General features: G+C 32.6%; 1 protein-coding gene and 1 long non-coding RNA gene across 2 annotated transcripts; both read left to right on the top strand.

The window, feature by feature from the left end:
• Positions 1–66: 66 nt before the first annotated feature.
• On the top strand, positions 67–2,043 carry LOC120271617. Its single transcript, XR_005540051.1, has 3 exons — positions 67–659; positions 795–925; positions 1,946–2,043. It is a non-coding gene; the product is annotated as an uncharacterized LOC120271617 (long non-coding RNA).
• A 12,961-nt stretch (positions 2,044–15,004) lies between these two features.
• LOC120273337 (E3 ubiquitin-protein ligase XBAT33-like) lies at positions 15,005–18,347 on the top strand. Its single transcript, XM_039279962.1, is given in 9 exon segments — positions 15,005–15,181; positions 15,307–15,331; positions 15,334–15,365; positions 15,676–15,747; positions 15,839–16,008; positions 16,101–16,293; positions 16,342–16,517; positions 16,606–16,732; positions 18,147–18,347. Coding segments are annotated over 9 exon segments (1,173 nt in total).
• Positions 18,348–22,283: the final 3,936 nt, after the last annotated feature.

The raw sequence follows: 22,283 nt of genomic DNA on the forward strand, positions 1-22,283 counted from the left end.
CAACCATGACCGTGGCAAAATCAATCTGAACCGTTCCTTCCGATCAATGTAATCTTCAATTGAACGGTCATAATTTTCCCCATCCGTCTATAAAACAACGGCATTCTCTCCTCCTTCAACGGCATCATAGCTATCCTTGGGTTGGACGAATTATCCGAAGAAGATCGTTTAACTGTAGCACAAGAGCACGAAAAATTGAGCGTTTCTTATCACAACCCTTCTTCGTAGCAGAAGTATTTACGGGTTCTCCAGTGAAATATGTTGGTCTCGCAGAAACAATTAGGGGGTTCAGCCAATATATTCCCGAAAAGTCGAAAACTAAGGTGTGCTGAGGTTTTCTTCTTACATGGTGTTGAGTGTTGACTGTTGAGAAGATGTGGTGAGGTTTTCGTCTTACAAGGTGTTGACCGTTGAGGAGAGGTGGTGAGGATTTTTTCTCACAAGGTGTTGAAGAGGGAGAGGTGGTGAGGTTTTTTTCTCACAAGGTGTTGAGGAGGGAGAGGTGGTGAGGTTTAATTCTCACAAGGTGTTGAGGAGGGAGAGGTGGTGAGGTTCTTTTCTCACAAGGTGTTGAGGACGGAGAGGTGGTGAGGTTTAATTCTCACAAGGTGGTGTTGAGGAGGGAGAGGTGGTGAGGTTTTCTTCTTACAAGGTGTAAGGTTTGTAAAATTTCTTTTTCTTCATCTTTGACTGGTTGACTGAGCTGTTGGTGAGCGGGCCCCCATTGTTTGTCTCTTTGCCCTTAAAAACCGGATCTTGATGAGTGAATTATTGGCTTGTGGTGTTTTGTTTAGTTTTAAGGGGAGCAGCTTGCTTGCTTGCTGATTGGCATCTTCAGGAGGCCGAAATTCCAGCTTTTTCTTCTCTTAAAGCTTGGAGTTGGAGGGAGATTCTCTTCACCGGCGGATCCTCGGAGAGATTAAAGGTAGGTAATCCTTGTGGTTGTTTGTTTAATAGGCCTTGCTCCTATAGAAATCCTGGATTCATGCCTAAGCCTTGCAACCTTAGTTCTTATTTACTCTTCCATTTTTGAGCTTGATCCTTGTGTTGTGAAAGCTTTGTTTAATTCTTTGAAAATGTTGAGTCTGAGAATTTGTCTGAGTTGTCCTTCTTGTGATGGAATGTGTTTTATCATCATGGGTTATTATGTGTAGCATGCCTTTGTAATTTAAGTTATTAGCTCTATGTGTGTATGCTGTGACATTGAGCTTGATGTGAACCTGCAACCTTGTTATGTTATGATTCTATTTATCTTTCTTGTTTTTGTAAGTTTGAGCATATAACCTTTTAGTTAGCCTATATTTGTGTTCTAAAGCCTGTAAGCATGAGATTTTAGAAGTGTGCTAAGAGCTTAATAATTTTAAGATCTGATTTTCTAAAATTTTCTACACTTTAATTGCTTTATCATGTTATTATTTTTATATCAGCATGACATCTGGACTTAGTTTATACATACAACTGTGTAAGCATGTTTGGTTTAGTGGATAATGAATTTCTTTAGAATGCATTATCTGTATATTTTTCTTGCTATTAATTTATATGAAACCAAAGAATTTCTTTAGTTTAGTTATGATATTTTTATATGCATCATGTAAACTTGGACCTGTAAACTAACATTCATACTCTAAATTATTTTAGAGATACGTTTTCATGTTAATAAACTTGAAAGTGTGAGTGTGCAACCATGTTATAAGTTAATTGTTATTTATTAACATTTTGTTATATAAGCATGGTATTGTCTTTAATCATTCATATTATTGTTATTTTCATATGTGAATACTTTTATACTCATGGTTGTTCTGATCATGGCTTGAAATATGGTTATTATTTATCCCTTGGTGTTTAGAAGTTTGTTGTTTAATTCCTATTATGTAAAGCTTGGGCAATATTAAGTTAGGCCCAGCCCGAGAATTATTCCTGAGTGTAGTTTATTTTGTTGGGTTAGATTATTGTAGCGAGTCTTAGCTCGCAGGACTTGGTGAACCCAACTCTGTAGCTCGGAGCCAGGTAGGCTCTCGCACTGAGTATTCCGTATTTCTGGCAATAATTATTATTTAATTATTGCATTGTTCGATAATTTTATTTATTTGCGTGGTATTTATGTTTATTTATTTATGTTCTTATTTGCATTATTTATTCAGTAATTCCTCTGTCTGTATTTCGTATTTTCTGCGGTTTTTAGTACATCTCCATTTCTGGCTCGCCCAGTTAGGAGGAGTAAGTCCTAGCCATGTGCACGTGTTTTTACGTAGTAGTGCTACCCGCATCTGCGGTCGAAGATCCGACTACGGTGTTGATATTACATTACGTTCGTCAGACTCATAGTCGAAGATCCGATCTCGTGTTGTTGATTTACATTATTAGCCATGGAGATGTATTTCTGCGTGTTTTTCGTGTTTTTGGATTATTCAGATTCTGCGTATTTTTACGTATTACGTATAAAGCATGAAGCTATTATTCTGCAATATCTGCTATACTTGTTGTTTTTCTGCGATCCTCTTGGGGCCTCGTGGCTCATGCACTTCTGTGTGATACTTTTCGCGGGAGAAGATCGAGATTTGGAGTCTGGGGTGTCGAGAGTCGTATTATACGCGTTATCGATGTCTTGTTATTACACTGAGAGTGTAAGACTTGTATTCAGACTATGTTGTAATTTTCAGTTGTTGGATTAGTATTTATATTACATGTAAAATGCTAAAAGCCCGTGCTTATATATGTCGGTTTTCGATACCTATTTGTGCTTTTTATATTACTATTCAGTATTTAGCTTATTAGGGGTTGACTACGTAGGGTTTTTAGTCGAGGCCTTGCACCCGGTGGGGCCGGTCCCATTGGATCTGACGGCGATCATCCATGAGCCCGATGGGTGGGGGACGTGACACAAGGTGTTGACTGTTGAGAAGAGGTGTCACGACCCTAGATCTATTTGTCCGTCGAGGGTAGAGCGAGCGAGGATGATGATTGATCTGAGGGACGTGATAGAGGCTTGAAGAAACTTTGAAGGGAGGTTCGGTTTTCTCCGATTTCGACCCTAGTGTCTTCTTACATGGTTTTGATTTTTACTGGGTCGATTTTTGGTCTTCAAGTGTTGTTCGATTTTTTTAAGATATTAAGTTGCATTTTTCTTAACTAGATCGAAAAATTTAGGGGTTTAATTTTGTTTGTGTTTTTCCATGAAACGTCGATTTTTTTATGGGTTTTTGTTGTAGGATTAGGGTTTTGTGAATCTTCAGGGTTGCTGTTTCACTGCTTTTCGGGTTATTTTTTTATTTTTGGGTTTATGACCATTGGTGCGTGGATAAGAGACTTAGAGACCTTTGTTTCTCGGGTCATGTTATCTGACTAAAGATCAAGGGAGCAAAAAATAATTTTCCTTTTTTACTCGTACAAGGCTATATGCACATAGAGGCCATCTTTCCTGGGTCATCCCTGGTCGGCTGGATTTTGTGCTCTGTTGGATCAACATCCAACGCTGTCCATACGATTCCCGGTGTCCCAGAGTTTACCTTTCGTTTTAAGCCTAATTCCTCATCATTTATCTCTCTTATTTTTCAATATATATATATATATATATATATATTATTTATATTTGGAGATGAAAATTTAAAGTAAGTTTATGTGAAAGTAGAAAAAAATTGAAAAAAAATTGAATCTGTGGATTTAGGGCTTTTTTAAGAAGAATAGATTATGAAACATATTATTGTTTAATTAAATTTTTTATATTTTCTATTGAATATAATTTTTTGTTTGTTTGGTGTTTAGATATAATTTCTGTTATGTATAGTTTTATTTATAGTTAGTTATTTACTCATTTTATGTATTATATTACAAGTTGATTAAACTACTTTATTTATATTTTAAATTATATGTTTATATTTAATATTTCTTTTAAAACCATTAAAAATCTCAAAAATTCCCTAAAAATGGAGCCGAAAATTTTACTTTATTTATACTATTAAAAACTACAGAATTTTTAAAAAAATTTCTAAAAAAATATAAAAATACCAAAAGTTCTAAAAAAGCAGTTTTAGGTATTGGTCGTGTTTTACTCATTCTTTTATTATTTACAAGGAAAGTAAATAATGCAGTTTTTATCTGGTTTTTTTTTTCACTTCCTTGAGGATGTTACTATTTTTTTATATATTGAAAAACTACAATTTTTTAAAAATATTTTATGTGAAAATAACATTAGGTCGTCGTTGATTTATCCAAATTTTTTTTAAAATAGCATTAGGATTTTTTCCTAAATGAAAAATAGTGAGAATTATTACTTTGAATTCATATTTGTATTGTTTTCATGTTAATTTTTTTAAAAAATTATTAATATCATAATTTTTTTATTTATTTTTTAGGAGGGTGACAAGCACTAGTCTTCAAAAGTGTACACAAGGAGAACTGCAATTCATTTTCATTATTGAAATTGATAGCATAGTCACCAGAAATTGAATTTAAGTGACATGTCTCTTCTCCAAAGTAAGAGGATTATTATTATTATTAAAAATAAAAATAATTAAATTACTTAATTATTTGATTTGGAAATTTCATAGATTTATTTGATCGGTTACTATTTACGAACTTTTTAAAAGAGATAAATTAAAAGTATTTTTGGATGTTACCTTATGTGATTACTTGAAAATAATTGATTTATTATTAAAATAGGTGAGTTCATAAAGAGATGGTCGAATCAAAATAATTTTTTTTTTTGAAGTTCGAATTCTATCAAGGGGGTACTGTTGACATTACTGTAACTTTAAGTGTTTTAACATTACTGTAAACATTTTTTTAATAGATACTATAAAACTGTATAAATCTCCTGTCAATTGTCACCCATGATTTTTTAATATTTTAAGGAGAAACAAGTTTTCAAAATCCCTCATTAGTAGTACTTTGTTATAAATTTTTTAATGCTTGACCATAAAAATCAAGGTGATTTTAAAACAGTAAATTAAAAATAAAAACACTATATTAATGGCCTTATTTTTTAATATATTTGTCCAAAAAAATTTGTTTTAAAAAAAAAAATAAATCTATTGATCTTGGTTCTTTTTTTTTTAAATGTAAACCAAAAGGTATAGTTTGATTTGGAAAGATTAACTGACTATAAAGAAGTCTTATTTTTATAATCACCCAATAAACATTGAAATTTTTTAAAATTACAACTCTATCCCTGTTCTCAAGTTGATAAAACAATATTTTAATCTAAATTGTCCATTTCCTGTTGTATCAACTCCTTCGGAATGTGGATACATCAAAACTCTGATATTAATTGGCAAGTCTGTAAATGACACGTATATTCTTAATACATAAAACAATTTGAAAGAACATAAACCTATTTTTTAATTATCATTTTAACATTTTATTTTCTCTGCCTCTCAATGAGCTCACTAGTGGAGTGCGTTTAGTTGGCCAAACCCTCACCAACATAGAGAAAAAAGTGGATGGAAGCGAAAATAGTATGGTAATTTTGTAATAAATGTTACTTAAATTAAAAAAAATTAAATTAAATTTTTATAGAGATGAAAATAAAATGATAATTTTATAATAAAGATTAATTAAATTAAAAATTAGGATTAAACCAAAGTTTAGAAAATATTAAGGAGTTTAGAATACTAGAACATCTCTAATGGGAGAGTTGCCTTGAGTGTACAACTTTCTCCAATAAGAAAAGATTGGTGGCCATTGAGTGATTAGTAACCGCTAATCATTTAGATGAATATAAATTAAAAAATTATTATATTAAAAATATAAATTAATTATTTTATTAAATGAATATGTTCTATTAAAATACAGCTATCTCTAAAAATAGAGGAGTTAGGTTTAGAAAAATATGTTTTTCTATCACATGGGCGTGCCCATGTGATGGGCAGCCCATCGGCTGGTCCAACCCCAACCTAAAAAAAATATTAATTCTGAGTTTAGAAAAATAGTCCAAAAATTATGTTTCTGGGTGGGCTTGAGTTATACGGATTTAAGAATAGCCCAATCAGGCCTAAATAAATAAATGTAAAACGTATTGGTGATTTAGGGTTTGATAATATATTTATATCTTTTTGGGTCTGTGATTACTTATGTTATATTAGTTTCATTATTTAATAAAATATAAGGATTGAAAAAAAAAGGTTTTATTTAATTATTTGTATTATTTTATAAAATATATAAATTTAATTTATTTTTAGACTGGGCTAGGAATGGGGTTTAGGCCAATAAAGTTTTTATAGGGCTCGGGTTTGAGTTAACATCATCTAGTTCAAATATAACCCGTCTAGTATCTAGTCCAATATAACCCGGCCTAGCCCAATTTGTATGTATGGGTTGCCACTTAAAGTCTAGCGCAACTCAAACCCGGTCTGACACAACCCATGCCCGGCCCTAATCTGGGCTCAAAAAGGACATTTTTAGTGTGCTTCTTGCTCAACCTCACCTCCCTCTTCTAAATTCAGTATCTCATATGCTACTTTTCTCTCTGTTTTTAAGGCAAAACTGAGATGGAATCAGCGGCGGCATTAAGTGGTTTAACTTCTCTGATCACATCGAATGTGACAAATGGGTGGTTCCAAATCTTCGCAGATGATGACCAAAAGACGATGTTGCATATTGCCATTCTTTCTTTTGTTGGTTCTGTTTAGTTGTTGTGTCTCGGCAAGTATACTTCAGTCCAATACTAATCGAGAAGCTGTTGGACTCAGGTGTTTCCAAGGCATGATCACTATTTTCAGTGTCATCTCCGTGGCCATGCTATCAGCTAGTATGCTTCCTGGCTATTTCAAATATATTTCCTATTTTTTTTGTTGCATCCCAGTGATTGTCCACACCATTTCTGATAAGCGTTGGTTCCGTGATTGGTTTCGCAAGACATCCCTTGTTCTAGCATGGTATCATCAACGCTGGTGAGTCATTTTTTCATTTATTTACTCCTAAGCATATATGAGATATTCTTTCATAAAGACCCAATAAACAATGAATGAATACTGAAACCCTATCTCACCAAAGAGATCGCTGGATTCATCACCACCGTCTCCTAAACAATAAAAGCTCACCATCGCGATCCTGAGGCGGGGGGAGAGATTGCGGTCAGTGAGGCCTAATAAAAATCATGTGTCAAACAATGAATTAGGCCCAATAAAAGTGATATTCTTTCATAAAGACCCAATAAACAATGAATGAATGTTAATGTTATACCGTATTTTATATAGTATAATAAGGAAAATGACTCAAAAATTCAATTTTATGGGGTTTTTCTATTTATCCTCTATCACAATACATTGCTATAAAATAGATGTTGCCATATATAAACACTACTCTCTCTCTTTTTTAGTTATCGCATTTTGGAGACCTTACTTTTAACTTTTCTTGTCGTCGTGAGAAATTTTTGTGCGGCGTTAAATAATTTTTCAAAATTACGCTTTTAATTTAATATCTTTGTACTGATTTTCGATAAATCGCGATCAATTAGCGTTATATGCTCCACTAGTGGGGTTTTTAAATAGGGATAGTTTTGAAAAATTAATAGATTTTTATAAAAATATAGGTAACCAATAAACTTTAACCAACTTTTTCTTAGTCTGTGTGAATTAGGTAAATATGACAAATAAAAATGAACGGAGGGAGTATTAATTAGAGGTTTTTAAAAATCAAGGAAAAGATGAAGAAATACTCGCCTTGTTGTGGGCTCCTTTTTTTTACCTGGCCTTTAATTAGGATTGACCGGTTAAAATATGGATTACAAATTAAATTTTTATTTTTTTTAGACTTCAAGGGATTGTGAGTTTATAACTTCCATAAGAGGCAAGCCTCTAATGTTAATTACCCCAGACTAATGCATGGGAACCTCCGATTAAGAACAAAGTGTGAATGAGAAACAACAAACATGAGAGAAAATAAACTTGATCAATTACATGAATTTGATTGAGAATACAAAGATTAGAAACTCTAACTCTCATAATTCCCTTTTCTCTAATATCTCTCTAGCTTTACATAATTTAAATCTATTTTGACTTTGTTCTATCCTAACTTTTCGCCAAAGATCATGCTGAGATGTCTTCTTTGACTTTGTTGACCTTGATCTTACTTTTCTTGCTTGTGTCTTGAATATCAACTAGATCACAAACTTGACTTCATTTGATTCGGGCTTTTGAAAACTCCGGCATTTCGCACTTGTGAAGCTTTCAGTTTTGGACTCATGAAGCTCTTTAATCTTTGACTTTTGATGTCTCAAGATTCCTGAACTCACTTGTCCTACTATTTGAATTTTTTTAAGCCTCGACTCTCCTATGCTTCCGAGTCTTAACTTATGCATCTCTGAGTCATGACCATTCATATGATTCGGTCACTAACTTGATTGCTTTTAACTTGTAGAATATTTTGTGAATTTTTGAGCGGTGATCCCCATTTATACCTGAATCATAAACTTTAAATTTTTGGAGTTTGAAGGCTTGGTGTTTCCACGCTTTGTGAAGCCTTTTTTCTTCATCATTATTACCTAGGGAACTTTTCCTTCACTAATTGAGTAGTCGATTTGAGAGGTTCCTGGGTATGAGGTGTGAGCATTGTTCAATAAGTATTTTTTGCTTGAGAAAGACTCCCATTTGTTCATGTGGATCTTTAAAGATTTTTTACTTAGAATTTTTACTCAAATATTTTCCACTTCATCGAGAGGGATGCAAGAGTTGATGGTTTTTCAACATATTCTTCATTCAGCTCGAGGGAGTCTCGAGGGTAATAAAGAAACTCTCGAGAGAGCTCTCTCACTACATTGGCCTCGATGCAAGATTCATAGTCTTGGGGTTTTTAACTTTCACTCAAAAGAGTCTCAAGAGGTAGTGAGGGAAACTCTCAGAGAGCTCTCTACCACTACGTTGGCCTCAACATGAGGATTCGCATAGTCTTCGTATTTTTCTTTCACTCGAGAGTTTCAAGAGGTAATGAGGGAAACTCTCGAGAGAAGCTCTCTACCACTACATTGACGCCTCAGTATGGATTCATAGTCTTCATTATTATTTTTCACTCCACTCAGAGAGTCCGAAGGGTAATGAGGAAACTCTCGAAGAGAGCTCTCTACCATTACATTGGCCTCAACATGAGTTTGTGGAAGTGGACCTGCAAATTAATAATAATATCCTCAACTTTTACTAAAATTTCATTTTTTTTTTTTGCCATCTTTTGCATTTTAACCCCTCTCGTGGCATTTTTGCATATTACCCCTTTGAATTCCTATGAATCTAAGGATTTATGCGTCTACGCCCCATAACTTTTCACTTTTTTTTTACATTTGATCAAATTTGTAAATAAACCCCAAAACTCATCTTTTCTCATTTTTTTTTTAATAATTTTTTGCAAATAAATCCAAGACTTCACGTTTTTTTTTTTGCATTTTTGTGCTAATTTTGCAAATAAGTCCAAAAATTTCAACGCTTCATATTTTTCTACAATTTTCACATAAATCCTCCAACATTTCTCTTTTCACATTCTCTAAATCTCCTCGTTTTTCTTATTTGAAGCGTAGCATTGGCGTCCTCTAATAGTGGTTAATAAACACTATATGACAATGGCTGGCTATTACATGCAAGATGTGGACCATGTCACATTAATGCATACATATATGAACATGACTATCCACTAGAAAATAAACACTATTTTTAGGATTCATGTGTTTGGGAGTGAAAAGTGGATAGAGAGAAATCAAAAGAGGATGCCTTATATATATATTATTTTTTTTAAATATATAAAAAACAATAATCATATAAAAGAAACATGCATGTATATAAAGAACCATGATCATATGCAATGATCATATAAACGGAACATGCATGTCATGATCATATAATAGGCATACATGCACGAACAGAAGACATTCAATGCAAAGGATTTGAGAATGAATATATATATATATATATATATATATATATATATATATATATATATATATATATATATATATTTTGATTGTTTTATGACCGCTTATGCATCCATGCGTCCATGCATATTAATCCCAGGATGATAATATATATTACCCTCGTTCTTTCTCCATCAAAGAGTGTTTTTTTTACTCATATATATATATATATATATTAATACCTTTTTTTATCATTATCTTTTTTCTTGAATATATATTTTTTAACATCCGGATATTTTTTTATCCGAATCATTATTTTATTTATTTATTTTATTTATTTATTTACTTACTATTTTTTATTTTAATAAATCCGATTTTTTTACTCATGGATTTATTATCATTATTTAAAAAAGCAACAATCCTTTTCTTTACCTAATTTATCCGAATTTAAAATTGGGAGATTACCTTTCTAGAAGGATTTATCCTTTTTTTAAAAAACTTTTTTTTAACCATAACCAATTTTTTTGGGATAAATATGGTTTGTTAAAAATGATCTTATCCTTCCTTTTTTTTCATTTCTTTTTTTTTTATTATTGCGTATTTTTTTTATATTATGATAATTATCGGTAGTCTTTCAAAATTTGATTTTTTAAATTATTATTAAAAAATTCTAAAGATGAGAATTTTAAAAAATAAATCACCTAAACTAATTCCTTCCCTTTGAGTGATATTGTTCTGATTTATATAAAATATAGATAATATTTTAAATTAAAAAATTCTTATTTGCAGAATACATGTATTTTAATAATTTATCTAAATTTATTTTAATAATTATTTAAAAATTTAATTTTATAAATTATTTATATTTAAGATCTTAGCAAATACAAAAATAAACCGATATTTATATATTTAAAAAATAATAACTTTCATTTAAACTTCTATATAAATTAACCATAATTTAAAATAAAATTATTTATCACTAAATCAAAGCTTTAATATTTCCAATGCACATTAATCAATCATACATATTTTCTCAAAATATTTTAAAAAAAGGAAACTCAATAAAAACATCTAATAAATGAGAAATAAATAAATAAATAAATCCAATTATTCAAATCAAAAATAAAAAAATAGAAAATAATGAAATTATAAAAATATATAAAGATAAAAAAATTAAATTATTAAATATATATATATATATATATATATATATATATATATATATATATATATAAACTTTAAAAAAAAGGGAGGAATTGGGAGGGCGGATGGGAGGGAAGGAACAGGCAGGGTCAACAGATAGGAGCCTGTTATTGGTCCACGTGTGTCCTGCGTGCTTGTTAAGCTATGCTCCAGCAACCATAGGAGCATGAAATCGTAGGAACATCAATCTGAACTGTTCCTTCCGATCTTTAATGTGTAATGCTCAATTGAACGGTCATGATTGTTTCTTATATTAATTCTGAATTCATATTGGAAATATTCAGATGTTGAACAACCATGTTTTGTACTTTTATTGGGCATGTGACACATTATGTTTATAAGAACATGGAGGGGTTGGTTGGGATATTATCCTCTATCCTTCATCCTTATTAGATCCTTCCTATCCTTGGGATATTCATCCTTCCTATCCTCTGGTCGATCTTGATTTTCAAGCATTTTTCGATTTTTAGGATTTAAGTCGGATTTTTTTATATATATATATATATATATTGAGATCGAAAGTTTAGGGTTTAATTTTGTTTCTAATATTTCAATGAAATGTCGATTTTTTATGGGAGTTTTGGAGGTTCATCATGCTGTGGCTGTGGATTTAGGTTTTGTGAATGCTATTGGGGTTTTTGTTTTATTTTTTATTTTTATTTTTTTAGGTTTATTACCATTGGTGCGTGGATAGACAAACATTTTGTTTCTCGGATCATGTTATCTGAATAAAGATTAGAGCAAAAATAATTTTCCTTTTTTACTCGTACAAGGGTCTTCTATGTACATAGAAGCCATCCTTTCCCAGAGATTATCCTTTTCTTTTACTAAGCCAAACTCCCCATCATTATCTCTCTTATTTTTCAATATATATATATATATTATTTATATTTGGAGATGGAAATTTAAGGTAAGTTTATGTGAAAGTAGAAAAAATTGAAAAAATAAATAAAATAAAATATAGGAAATTAAAGATGTGGGAGCTAGGAGGTGGTAGATCTTTAAAATTTATTGCAAAATTTATAAAAAAAATAATAATGAATATTAGGATTTAGGGCTATTTTGTAGAAGAAGATTATGAAACTTATTATTGTGTAATTATTTTTTTTTTATTTTTGCATTGAATATAATTTTTTGTTTGTTTGGTTTTTAGGGTTTTTTTTTTCTTTTATTTCTGTTATGTATAGTTTTATTTATAGTTATTTACACATTTTATGTATTATATTACAAGTTGATTAAACTAGTTTATTTGTATTTTAAATTTTATGTTTATATTTAATATTGCTTTAAAACCATTAAAATCTCAAAAACCCCTAAAATGGAGCCTTTAAATTTACCTAGTTAATTGTTGTAGGTATTCAAACTATCCTTTTCATTTAAATAATAAAAATAAAAATTTTTGAAAAAAAGAAATTATATTTTTGAATTATTCTTCTATTATTAAAAAACTCAAACACATTTTTTTGAAAAACTTCTAAAAATAAAATACCAAATGTTCTAAAAAGCAGTTTATGTATTGGCGGTGTTTTTACTCATGGATTTATTATTTATAAATAAATAACGCAGTTTTTACCCGTTGGTTTTTTTTTTTTCACTTACTTGTGGATGTTACTGTTTCGATATATTGAAAAAGATATAATTTTTTTTCAAACATTTTATGTGATAATAACATTAGGTCGTCGGTGATTTACCCAAATTTTTTTTTAAATAGCATTAGGTTCTTTCCCAAAATGAAAAATAGTGAGAATTATTATTTCGAATTCATATTTGTATTGTTCTCATGTTATTTTTTTTTTTAAATTATTCATATAATAATTTATTTATTTATTTTTTGGGAGGTGATAAGCACTATTCCTTAAAAGCGTACACAAGAAGAGCTGCGACTCATTTTCATTGTTGAAACTGATAGTTTGGTTGAGAGAAATTAAATTCAAGTCTTTTCTCCAAAGTAAGAAGACTCACGGTATTTGTTGTGTTCAAACAAATCTCATGCAAGTGTTTTAACATTACTGTATATTTTTTAAATAAATACTTTAAAAACTGTATAAATCTCCTGTCAATTGTCACTCATGTTTTTTTAATATTTTAAGGAGAAACACGTTTTCAAAATCACACATTAGTAGCAATTTGTTATATAGTTTTTAATGCTTGACCATAAAAAAATAAAGGTGATTTTTTTAAACAGTAAATTAAAAATAAAAACATTAAATTAATGCCATTATTTTTAACATATTTGTCTAAAAAAACAATTTCGTTTTTAACATTTATTAATCTCATTTACTGTTTTTTTTTTAAAAAGAAACCTACGGATTTTGATTTTTTAAATGTAACCCAAAAGATAAGTGGTTTGATTTGAAAAGATTAACCAACTTAAAGAAGTCATATTATTATAATCACTCAACAAACATTGAAATTTTCTAAAATTATGACTCTGTTCCTACTGTAGCACTCCTTCGGAATGTGAATACATAATAACTTTAATATTAACTTGTAAGTTTTAAAATGATATGTAGATTCTTAATACATAAAATAATTTGAAACCTCTATTTTTTTTTTTAATTATCATTTTAACATATTATTTTTTCTTCCTCACAATGAGTTCACCAGTGGAGCGTGTTTAGATTGGCCAAACCCTCACCAACGAGAGATGAAAAGTGGATAGAGATAAGAATAGCATGGTGGTTTTGTAATAAATGTTACTTAAATTTAGAAAATGGAATTAAACTGTTATAGAGATGAAAATAAAATGATAATTTTATAATAAAGATTAATTAAATTAAAAATTAGAATTATACCAAAGTTTAAGGAATATTAAAGAGTTTAGAATATTAGAACATCTCTAATGGGAGGGAGTTGCCTTAAGTGCTCACTTTCTCCCATAAAAAAAGATTGGTTGCCACTGAGTGTTCAGTAATGACTAACTATTTAATTAAATATAAATTAAAAATTTATTATATTAAAAAATATAAATTAATTATTTTATTAATAATTTTTAATATTTTATTAAATAAAATTGTTTTATTAAAATATGAGCTAGGTTTATAAAAATATGTTTTTCTATCGCCCATGTGATGGGCAGCCATCCGCTGGTCCAACCCCCAACTTAAAAAAATATAAAATCTGGGTTTAGAAAAATAGTCCAAAAATAAAAAAATTAAGTTTCTGGGTGGGCTTGGGTTATACGGATTTAAGCATAGCCCAATCAGGCCGAATAAATAAATGTAAAACTTATTGGTGATTTAGGGTTTGATAATATATTTATATCTTTTTTGGGTTTTTTTTGTGTTACTTATATTTGTTTCATTATTTAATAAAATACGAGGATGGAAAAAAAGGTTTTATTTAATTATTTGTATTATTTTGTAAAATATATAAATTTAATTAATTTTTAGATTGGGCTAGGATGGGCTTTAGGCCAATAATTTTTGATAGAGCTCAGGTTTGAGTTAACATTGTATAGTCCAGATAAAACCCAGGCTAGCGCAATATGTATGTATGGGCTGCTACTTTGAGTCTAGCCCAACTCAAATCCGGCCCAGCACAACCCATGCCCAACCCTTAGTCTGGGCTCAAAAAGGACAATTTTTGTGTGCTTCTTGCTTAACCTCACAAGAAATGATATTTGTGATGAATGAATCGTCCGAAATAATGGTCCGAAATAATGTGGATGCCTATGTGGCATCCACGTCATCCCACTCTCTTTTTCTCTCTCTCCTGAGAAAATAGATGTGTTTCTCCTCTTTCCTAAATCCTGTCTCCCTCTCCGAAGCACCCTTTTCCTCGTCGTCCAGTCTCGCCTGACGCCACTGGCAACATCATCGTCGCCGCCGCCGCAGCTGAAGCCCTTCTCGCTCGACGCCACCGCAGACACCGTCGTCAGTAGTTATATTCTAAGAAAAAGAGCATTTCTCGGGAAGGAGAGAAAGTTTTTGAAGCTACGAGAGACGAGAGAGCTTAGGGAGAAGAGGAATGGGGAACTTGTTGGAGTGCTCGGCCTCCGGGGAGAGGTTGGTGTCGGCGGCGAGAGATGGGGACCTGATTGAGGCCCGGATGCTTCTCGAGTTCAACCCAAGCCTTGCCAAGTACTCCACTTTCAGTGGCCTTAATTCCCCTCTCCATTTCGCTGCTGCGAAGGGCCATTGCGAGGTTTATCCTTTTGATTTTTATCTTTTTTGTGTTTATGTTTTTTATTTTGTTTCTCTGGTTTGATCCGGCTGGGTTTTTGTTTTTGATGTCGTGTTTTGTTACTGATTTTTTGAGTTCTTGGTTAGATTGTGACGCTGTTGCTTGAGAATGGGCGAATGTGAATTCCAGGAACTATTGTGGCCAGGTTGGTTATCGGCAACGAAAAGTTTGGATTTTTTGATTAATCTATTTCATGATCTTTTAGTTCGTATTGTTTTCTTATGGTTTCGAATTCCAGATCGAATATAGGATTTCGAATTAATCTTTAAGTTCTAACTTTTGATTATTCTTTATTTTTTTATTGTTCATTGGATGATGGTCTGGGTGAAAGTTGGGATTTTTTAGCTGAATCTTTTGATTTGATGTTTGATTTTGGAACCTGGTGTATAATTATTCAAAATTATAGCTGAACCTTCTTTGTTTGGTCTTGTGTTTTCTATATTTATGAAAATTAGACTGCGTTGATGCAAGCTTGCCGATATGGGCATTGGGAGGTAGTTCAGACTCTACTGCTCTACAGAAGTAATGTGTGTATCAGATGATGAGTTTTTGTGTTTTATTTGTTTCTTTTCTTGATTGATTAGTATAAAAGCTTGGATGTTTGATTTTGGGTTTAAGGTAATGAGAGCAGATTATCTGAGTGGTAGAACAGCTCTGCACTTTGCTGCAGTGGAAGGGCACATTCGATGCATTTTGGCTATTGGTTGCGATTTCATTCCTAGTGCGCCATTTGACTCGGCTGCAGATGGCGACAAAGGTGTTGTCCAGAGAACCAGCCCTGATTCCTCGTTAAGAAATAGATCTGACCAATCATAAGCGTGCCGTTTTTTCTTCCTTCCTTTGCTGAAAGAATTCAGTAACTTAATGTTTCCTATTTTAGTGCGCTAGTAAGATTTATCAATAAGGTTGCTGATGGTGGCACTACGACCCTCCATATGGCTGCATTGAATGGGTACTTCGATTGTATGCAACTCCTACTTGATCTACATGCTGATGACTTAGTGGTGACCTTCCATTATGGCTCTAGCTTGGTGCATTATGCAGCATGTGGAGGAACTCTTAAATGCTGCCAGGCAATATAGCTTTCTTGGTGCATTGCTGCACTGTCTGTGTGTGGGCAGCTTGGTGCATCGTGTGAAGGTGTTGTCGTTCATTCATGTGCACGCATGCAACATCTTGATGTGGACGTGTGCATGCTCATCGCTCTCATAAATATGTACTCCAAGTGTGGCTGTGTTGATCAAGCTGTTGAAGTCTTTTGTTCCATCGAATGGAGATGGAGACTATGTGCTATTGTGTAATGTGTATGCTTTCATCGATTTGAAGGAGGTGCTTGTTCATGTAACGATTATTAGTAATTAGTGTGCACTTTGAGATTCATATAGAATCATTGCTGATACATGTATATCAACTGCTTGGTGGAAGTTGAACATGTATATCAGAAGCCAAGTTTTTGTAGCCTGCAAGATTGAAATTCAGGAATTCTGTAATCTGTATGGAGACACTGAGAATGTACTTTGGTGTAAAATTGTTTTTAATCAGATTTTCACCATGTGAGACTTGTATGGGTTGTATGGGTAATCAATTGGATTCTGCAACCTGTTACAGAATAATTGCTGAACACACAAATGTTGAGCAGAATGAATGGAAACTTTCCAATAAACCAATGATCCAATATGGATTTTACTGAATAAATACTGAGCAGAATAAATGCTGAAGACACAAATGCTTAGCAGAATAATCTGGATTTTATTGAAGCATGAACAATCAAATGCTGAACAGAATGGAAACTTTCTTGAAAAACTTGAATGACACAAACAACAAATCAAAAGCTTTCCTAAAAAACATGAATGACACAAACAACAACAACAACAACAACAACAACAAGCCCATTTACTACAACTACATAAACATACATTCTTCTCAAGCATCTTCAAGTAATCCATCTGCAAAATAAAAACATGCATTTGTTACATTTAAATTAATCTATGATTAATTAAAAGAAAAGCTATTAGTTAAAAGCAATAATGCATCACACAATCTCACCACAAAATTGCCCATAGATTGCTGTGTCACTCAAGAACCAGAAATGCTTTCTAACAAAAGGGTCCACTTTCAAACATCATCACACAAAGGCCATTATTATTTCCCTGCAAACTCAAATCAATAGTGCATGATTAGTAGAAAATCCATGAACAGAAAATATAATTGAAATATTATACTCACAAATTAAATTTGAAAATTGATCTTTCTAATAAATAAGGATAAGAATAAAGTTAATTCTTATCAACTTCATGGTTGTGTAATAACAAGTTCTACAACCCAAATAAGGATTACAAAGTTCTAGTTAAGTAATGTGTTCAGGAAGATAACACTAACTAATGTTCTAGGAAATAAAGCAAGCAAGCAAGAAAAAAAGCTTTGCATGGAGTCTCAATTTTCTCAGATCACTGCATTTCACTAAATTGGTCAAGTGAATCACTAAAACCTCATGAACTACCTTTATCAACACAAGAAGAAAAAAAAGAGCTTTGCATGAAGTCTCAATTTTCTTAGCCCAGCACCAATCAAAGCAAAGAGAAATAATTAAAACAATGACCATCAAAAGCCTATTTAAAATAATGATCATTTACCTTAATCCCACGGTTGCCAAACCGCCTCAACACCTAGATCACCGCATTTCATGAATTAAAACAAAAAAACCTACCAAACCCCATCAAACTAACAATTACAAAGAAAAAAAAACAAGCATAAAAAAATTCACCTTTCTCATACAAATCACCAAAGAAATCACCAAACAAACCATCAAGAAAAACCCTAAAAACAAAGAAATCACTAAAAAAAACCAGAAAACCATTAGAAAAAAAGGATTATCAAATTATTGTTATAATCTAACTTGATTTGGTCGGACGTGAGACCAACGCAGGTTTCTCCGGGGAATGCAACCGGCCGGGGAGGGGCTGGCAGCGGCAGGGGAGGAATTAAACTCAAGCTTGTTGCTGCAATGCTCTTTTTCTTAGAATATAACTATGACGATGGTGTGCTGGTGGCATTAGGCGAGAAGGGCTTCACTGTAGCGACGACGACGATGATGTTGCCGGTGGCGTCAGGCGAGACTGGACGGTGAGGAAAGGGATGCTTCGGAGAGGGAGACAGTATTTGGGAAAGAGGAGAAACACAACATCCATTTTCTCAGGAGAGAGAGAAAGAGTGTGGGATGACGTGGATGCCACATAAGCATCCACGTCATTCAGCCCCTTATTTCGGACGATTCATTCGTCCCAAATAGCATTTCTCTAAAATCTTTATGTAAAAAAAAAAGTCTCATATAAAACCCTCAGTAACTTGATTTAGATTGATTTAGAGCCCTTAACCTTTTAAGAAATTGGTTGGTCAAAGACTTAAAAAATTATATTTATTTATTTTTTTTCCTTAAAATTGAATCTTTCGATTTAGGTATGATTATATAGTAGTATTTTTTTAAAAAATGAAAAATAAAAAATTACACTTTCTCATTACTCCCTATTTTAATTTTCCAAACATATTGCCATCATCCCTTCATCTATTCTTAATTTATCTGTTATTATTTATTATTTATTTTATGGAATAATAATAATTCATATTTTTGGAAGGCGGATACATAAAACCAACTATATATATAATTCTTCAACAATAGCACATATGTTTTTTAAAGTGGATAAATTACATTTTATTAAAATTAAAAGAATATTTTTAAAAAAATACATACAACTAGTAAGGGAAATATTTAAAAAAATAAGAGTAGTAAATGCATAAAACAGAAGAAAAAGGAAAAACTATTTGAGGTGATACTGAGAGGAGAGTTATCCCCAAGGTCGGTTGATATTTTCATCTTTCATAATCGCCTACGTTTTAGTTGGTAATTGCCTTCTCAACATCGCTTGTTACATTTGTATAGGACCCCAAAAATTCTAGGCTATCTTTAATTTCCTTTGGTGTACATTTTTTTTAAATTGTAAAAGAATTAAAAAATTATGTGAAATATTGCTTTAACATCTAGCTTTTGTTTTTAAGTTCTTTCCTTTTCTATCCCGACCAATGTTTTTTTTTAGGAACCACAATGTAAAATACTCACAGCTCAATTATTAGTTGGTATATCAAACCAGAAATTCCATTATTGGAATTGGCATGTTTCAAAATGACATGTAGATTTTGTAAACTTTTTTTAATACCTAAAAACAATGTATATATGGACCGATCAAGGGACACATGACATAAGGCATTGGTTAGGGATGCAAACGAATTAAGCCTATTAGTTCCGTCGATATGGTTTGTGGTTTAGAGAACACTTATAGAAGAAGACACACAAGATTGGTAACCCAGTTCGGCGTCCACTCACCTACGTCTGGGGGGCCAAGCCAGAAGATAAACAATCCAATAAAAGAGGTGAAAATAATAGAGTACAAACACTTTGTCACTCACTCTCACAAATAAAGATTACTACCCTCTCTAGATTGTCTAGTGCTCGCACAGTCTCCTCCTCAAGAGTCATACCCAATCTCAGAGCAAGATAGCTCGTATAAGCGCCTTAACATCTCAAATACAACCCATACTTCTTTTATAATCTCTGTGGCTACTAATTTTAAAACCTTCCAAAATTAGTTTTTGTAACTCCTGTTGTAACATGAATTGCAACATGGCCCTGACTGCTGACTTAACTGAGTTCTGGTTACGTTGTGAACGATCTCAAGACCCATCAACCTCCAGTCATGCTTAGTCTGAGTTAGAGCAATCCCGATCTTCTAATCTCGACTACTAGCAACTAGCCTACCTTCTCAGTTTCACATCACGCAGTCCCCTCGCAAGGGCGCACGTCTTTGTGCGTCTTCACAAAACTTTACAAACTTGATCTTTAATTCACCCAAGTTTGGTCTTCAAATTTTCCCAAGAAAGATCTTCAATCAATCATCCTAATCATGCCAACAATAGGCATGTTTTCAAATCTTAACCTTAATAATCTTCCGTCATGCTCATTAAGGTTTCTTCAAATCATACCTTCGATAGTCTTCAATCATACCATTGATAGGTTTTTCTTCAATTAAGCTTCCATCCATATTTAGTCTTCAATCAAATCTCCTAAATATGGTCGTAATATGATCTTGTATTCAAGTTGTAATACATACCAAAAATAGCTTCTCTAAGATCTTCAAGATATTTACTTCAAGCCAAGACTCCTTGCCATATCACCATATCTTGCCATGTCATCATTTATGCCACATCACAAAGGTTTCCATGTCATCTTGACTCGGTGTCAAATCATGCTAATTAAAGTGCTTTTGCACTAATAGAGCCGAGCCGAGCTTTGCCTTGGTCAAGCTTGGCTTGTTACTATTTTCATCGAGCTCAAGCTCAAGCCAAGCTTTCTTCGAGCTTCATTTGTTAAGCTCAGGCATGGCTTGTTAGCTTGATTAAGTTTTGATTATTTTTTTATATAGTAAGGTATTATTTAAAGCTTATTTCATGAATTATTATCAAGTGCGACTCAACTCAATTTGATATTGAGGATCATTTTAGTAAAAATATCATTTAAGCTTGTTTATGGAATCTGTTAGTTCCACCGATGTGGTTTATGGTTAAAAGAACACTCAAACACTCATGGAAAGCTCACACAAACCAAAGAAGAAGGAGACACACAAGATTGGTAACCCAGTTCGGCGTCCACTCGCCTACATCTGGGGGCCAAGCCCGGAGATAAACAATCCATTAAAAGAGATAAAAATAAATAAGTATAAACACTTGTCACTCACTCTCCCGACAATAAAGATCACTACTCTCTCTAGATTGTCTAGTGCTCACACACTCTCCTCCATAAGAGCTACATACAATCTATGAGCAATGTAGCTTATATAGACGCCTCAACGTCCAAAATATAGCACATACCTCTTTTAGAATCGCCGCAGCTATTAATTTAAAAACCTTCTGAAATTAGCTATTGTAATTCCTATTGTAACATAAATTGAAACATGGCCCTGATTGTTGACTTGACTGAGTTCTGGTTACGTTGCGAATGACCTCAAGACCCATCAACCTCCCGGTCATGCTTAGTCTGAGTCAGTGCAGCCAAATCTCCCGATCTCAACTATCGACAACTAGCCTACCTCCTCAGTTCCTCATCATGCAGTCTCCTCGCAAGGGCGCATGTCCTTGTGCGTCTTCACGAAACTTGCCAAACTTAGTCTTCAACCTTTCAGGTTCGGTTTTCAAAGATTTTCCATAAAGATCTTCAATCAATCATCTCAATCATGCCAACAATAGGCATGCCTTCAAATCTTACCCTTAATAGTCTTCAATCATTCTTGTAAAGGGTTCTTCAAATCATATCTTCAATTAGTCTTCATTCATACCATTGATAGATATTTCTTCAATTAGGCTTTATCCATATTTAATTTTCAATCAAATCACCTAAATATGGTATTGATATGATCTTATCTTCAATTTGTAACATCTTGCCAAAAATAGCTCCACCAAGATCTTCAAGATATTTTCCTCCAAGCCAAGATTTTCTTGCCATGTCACCATACTTTTCCATATCATCATATGTGCCACGTCATCTTGACTATGTATCAAATCATGCCAATAATAGTGTGGCTGCACTAACAATCTCCCCCTTTGGCATAATTTGACAAAACTACTTCTGCACCCAGACTGACTCCTGTTAAAACTTCCAGTTACAACAATACTGGGACACAAACTTTACAAACATCTAGTTGCTTACAAAACATATGATAACGCTGCAACTAGTGACGTACCAAATTAAGTACAAACAAATACACCCAAGTAAAGCAGTCGGTTTGGAACTCTTGCACTAGTTAACTTCTACCCTTTTGTGTCTGAATTGATGTCAAAGTCTTCACTGGTTGTTACAAGTCTTGTTACAACTTCTTCTACAACTCCCTGTATCTTCAGAATTTCTAGTCATCAGCTCCCCCAATCTTTAGAACTCCTTCTTCCTACTGCAAACAACATTGATAAACTGTAGCAGATGCCGATCATTTGTAGTCCCCAATAGGGATTAAAGTTGGCA

The sequence above is a fragment of the Dioscorea cayenensis genome, chromosome 2, assembly GCF_009730915.1.
Source record: "Dioscorea cayenensis subsp. rotundata cultivar TDr96_F1 chromosome 2, TDr96_F1_v2_PseudoChromosome.rev07_lg8_w22 25.fasta, whole genome shotgun sequence".
NCBI classification, from domain to species: domain Eukaryota; kingdom Viridiplantae; phylum Streptophyta; class Magnoliopsida; order Dioscoreales; family Dioscoreaceae; genus Dioscorea; species Dioscorea cayenensis.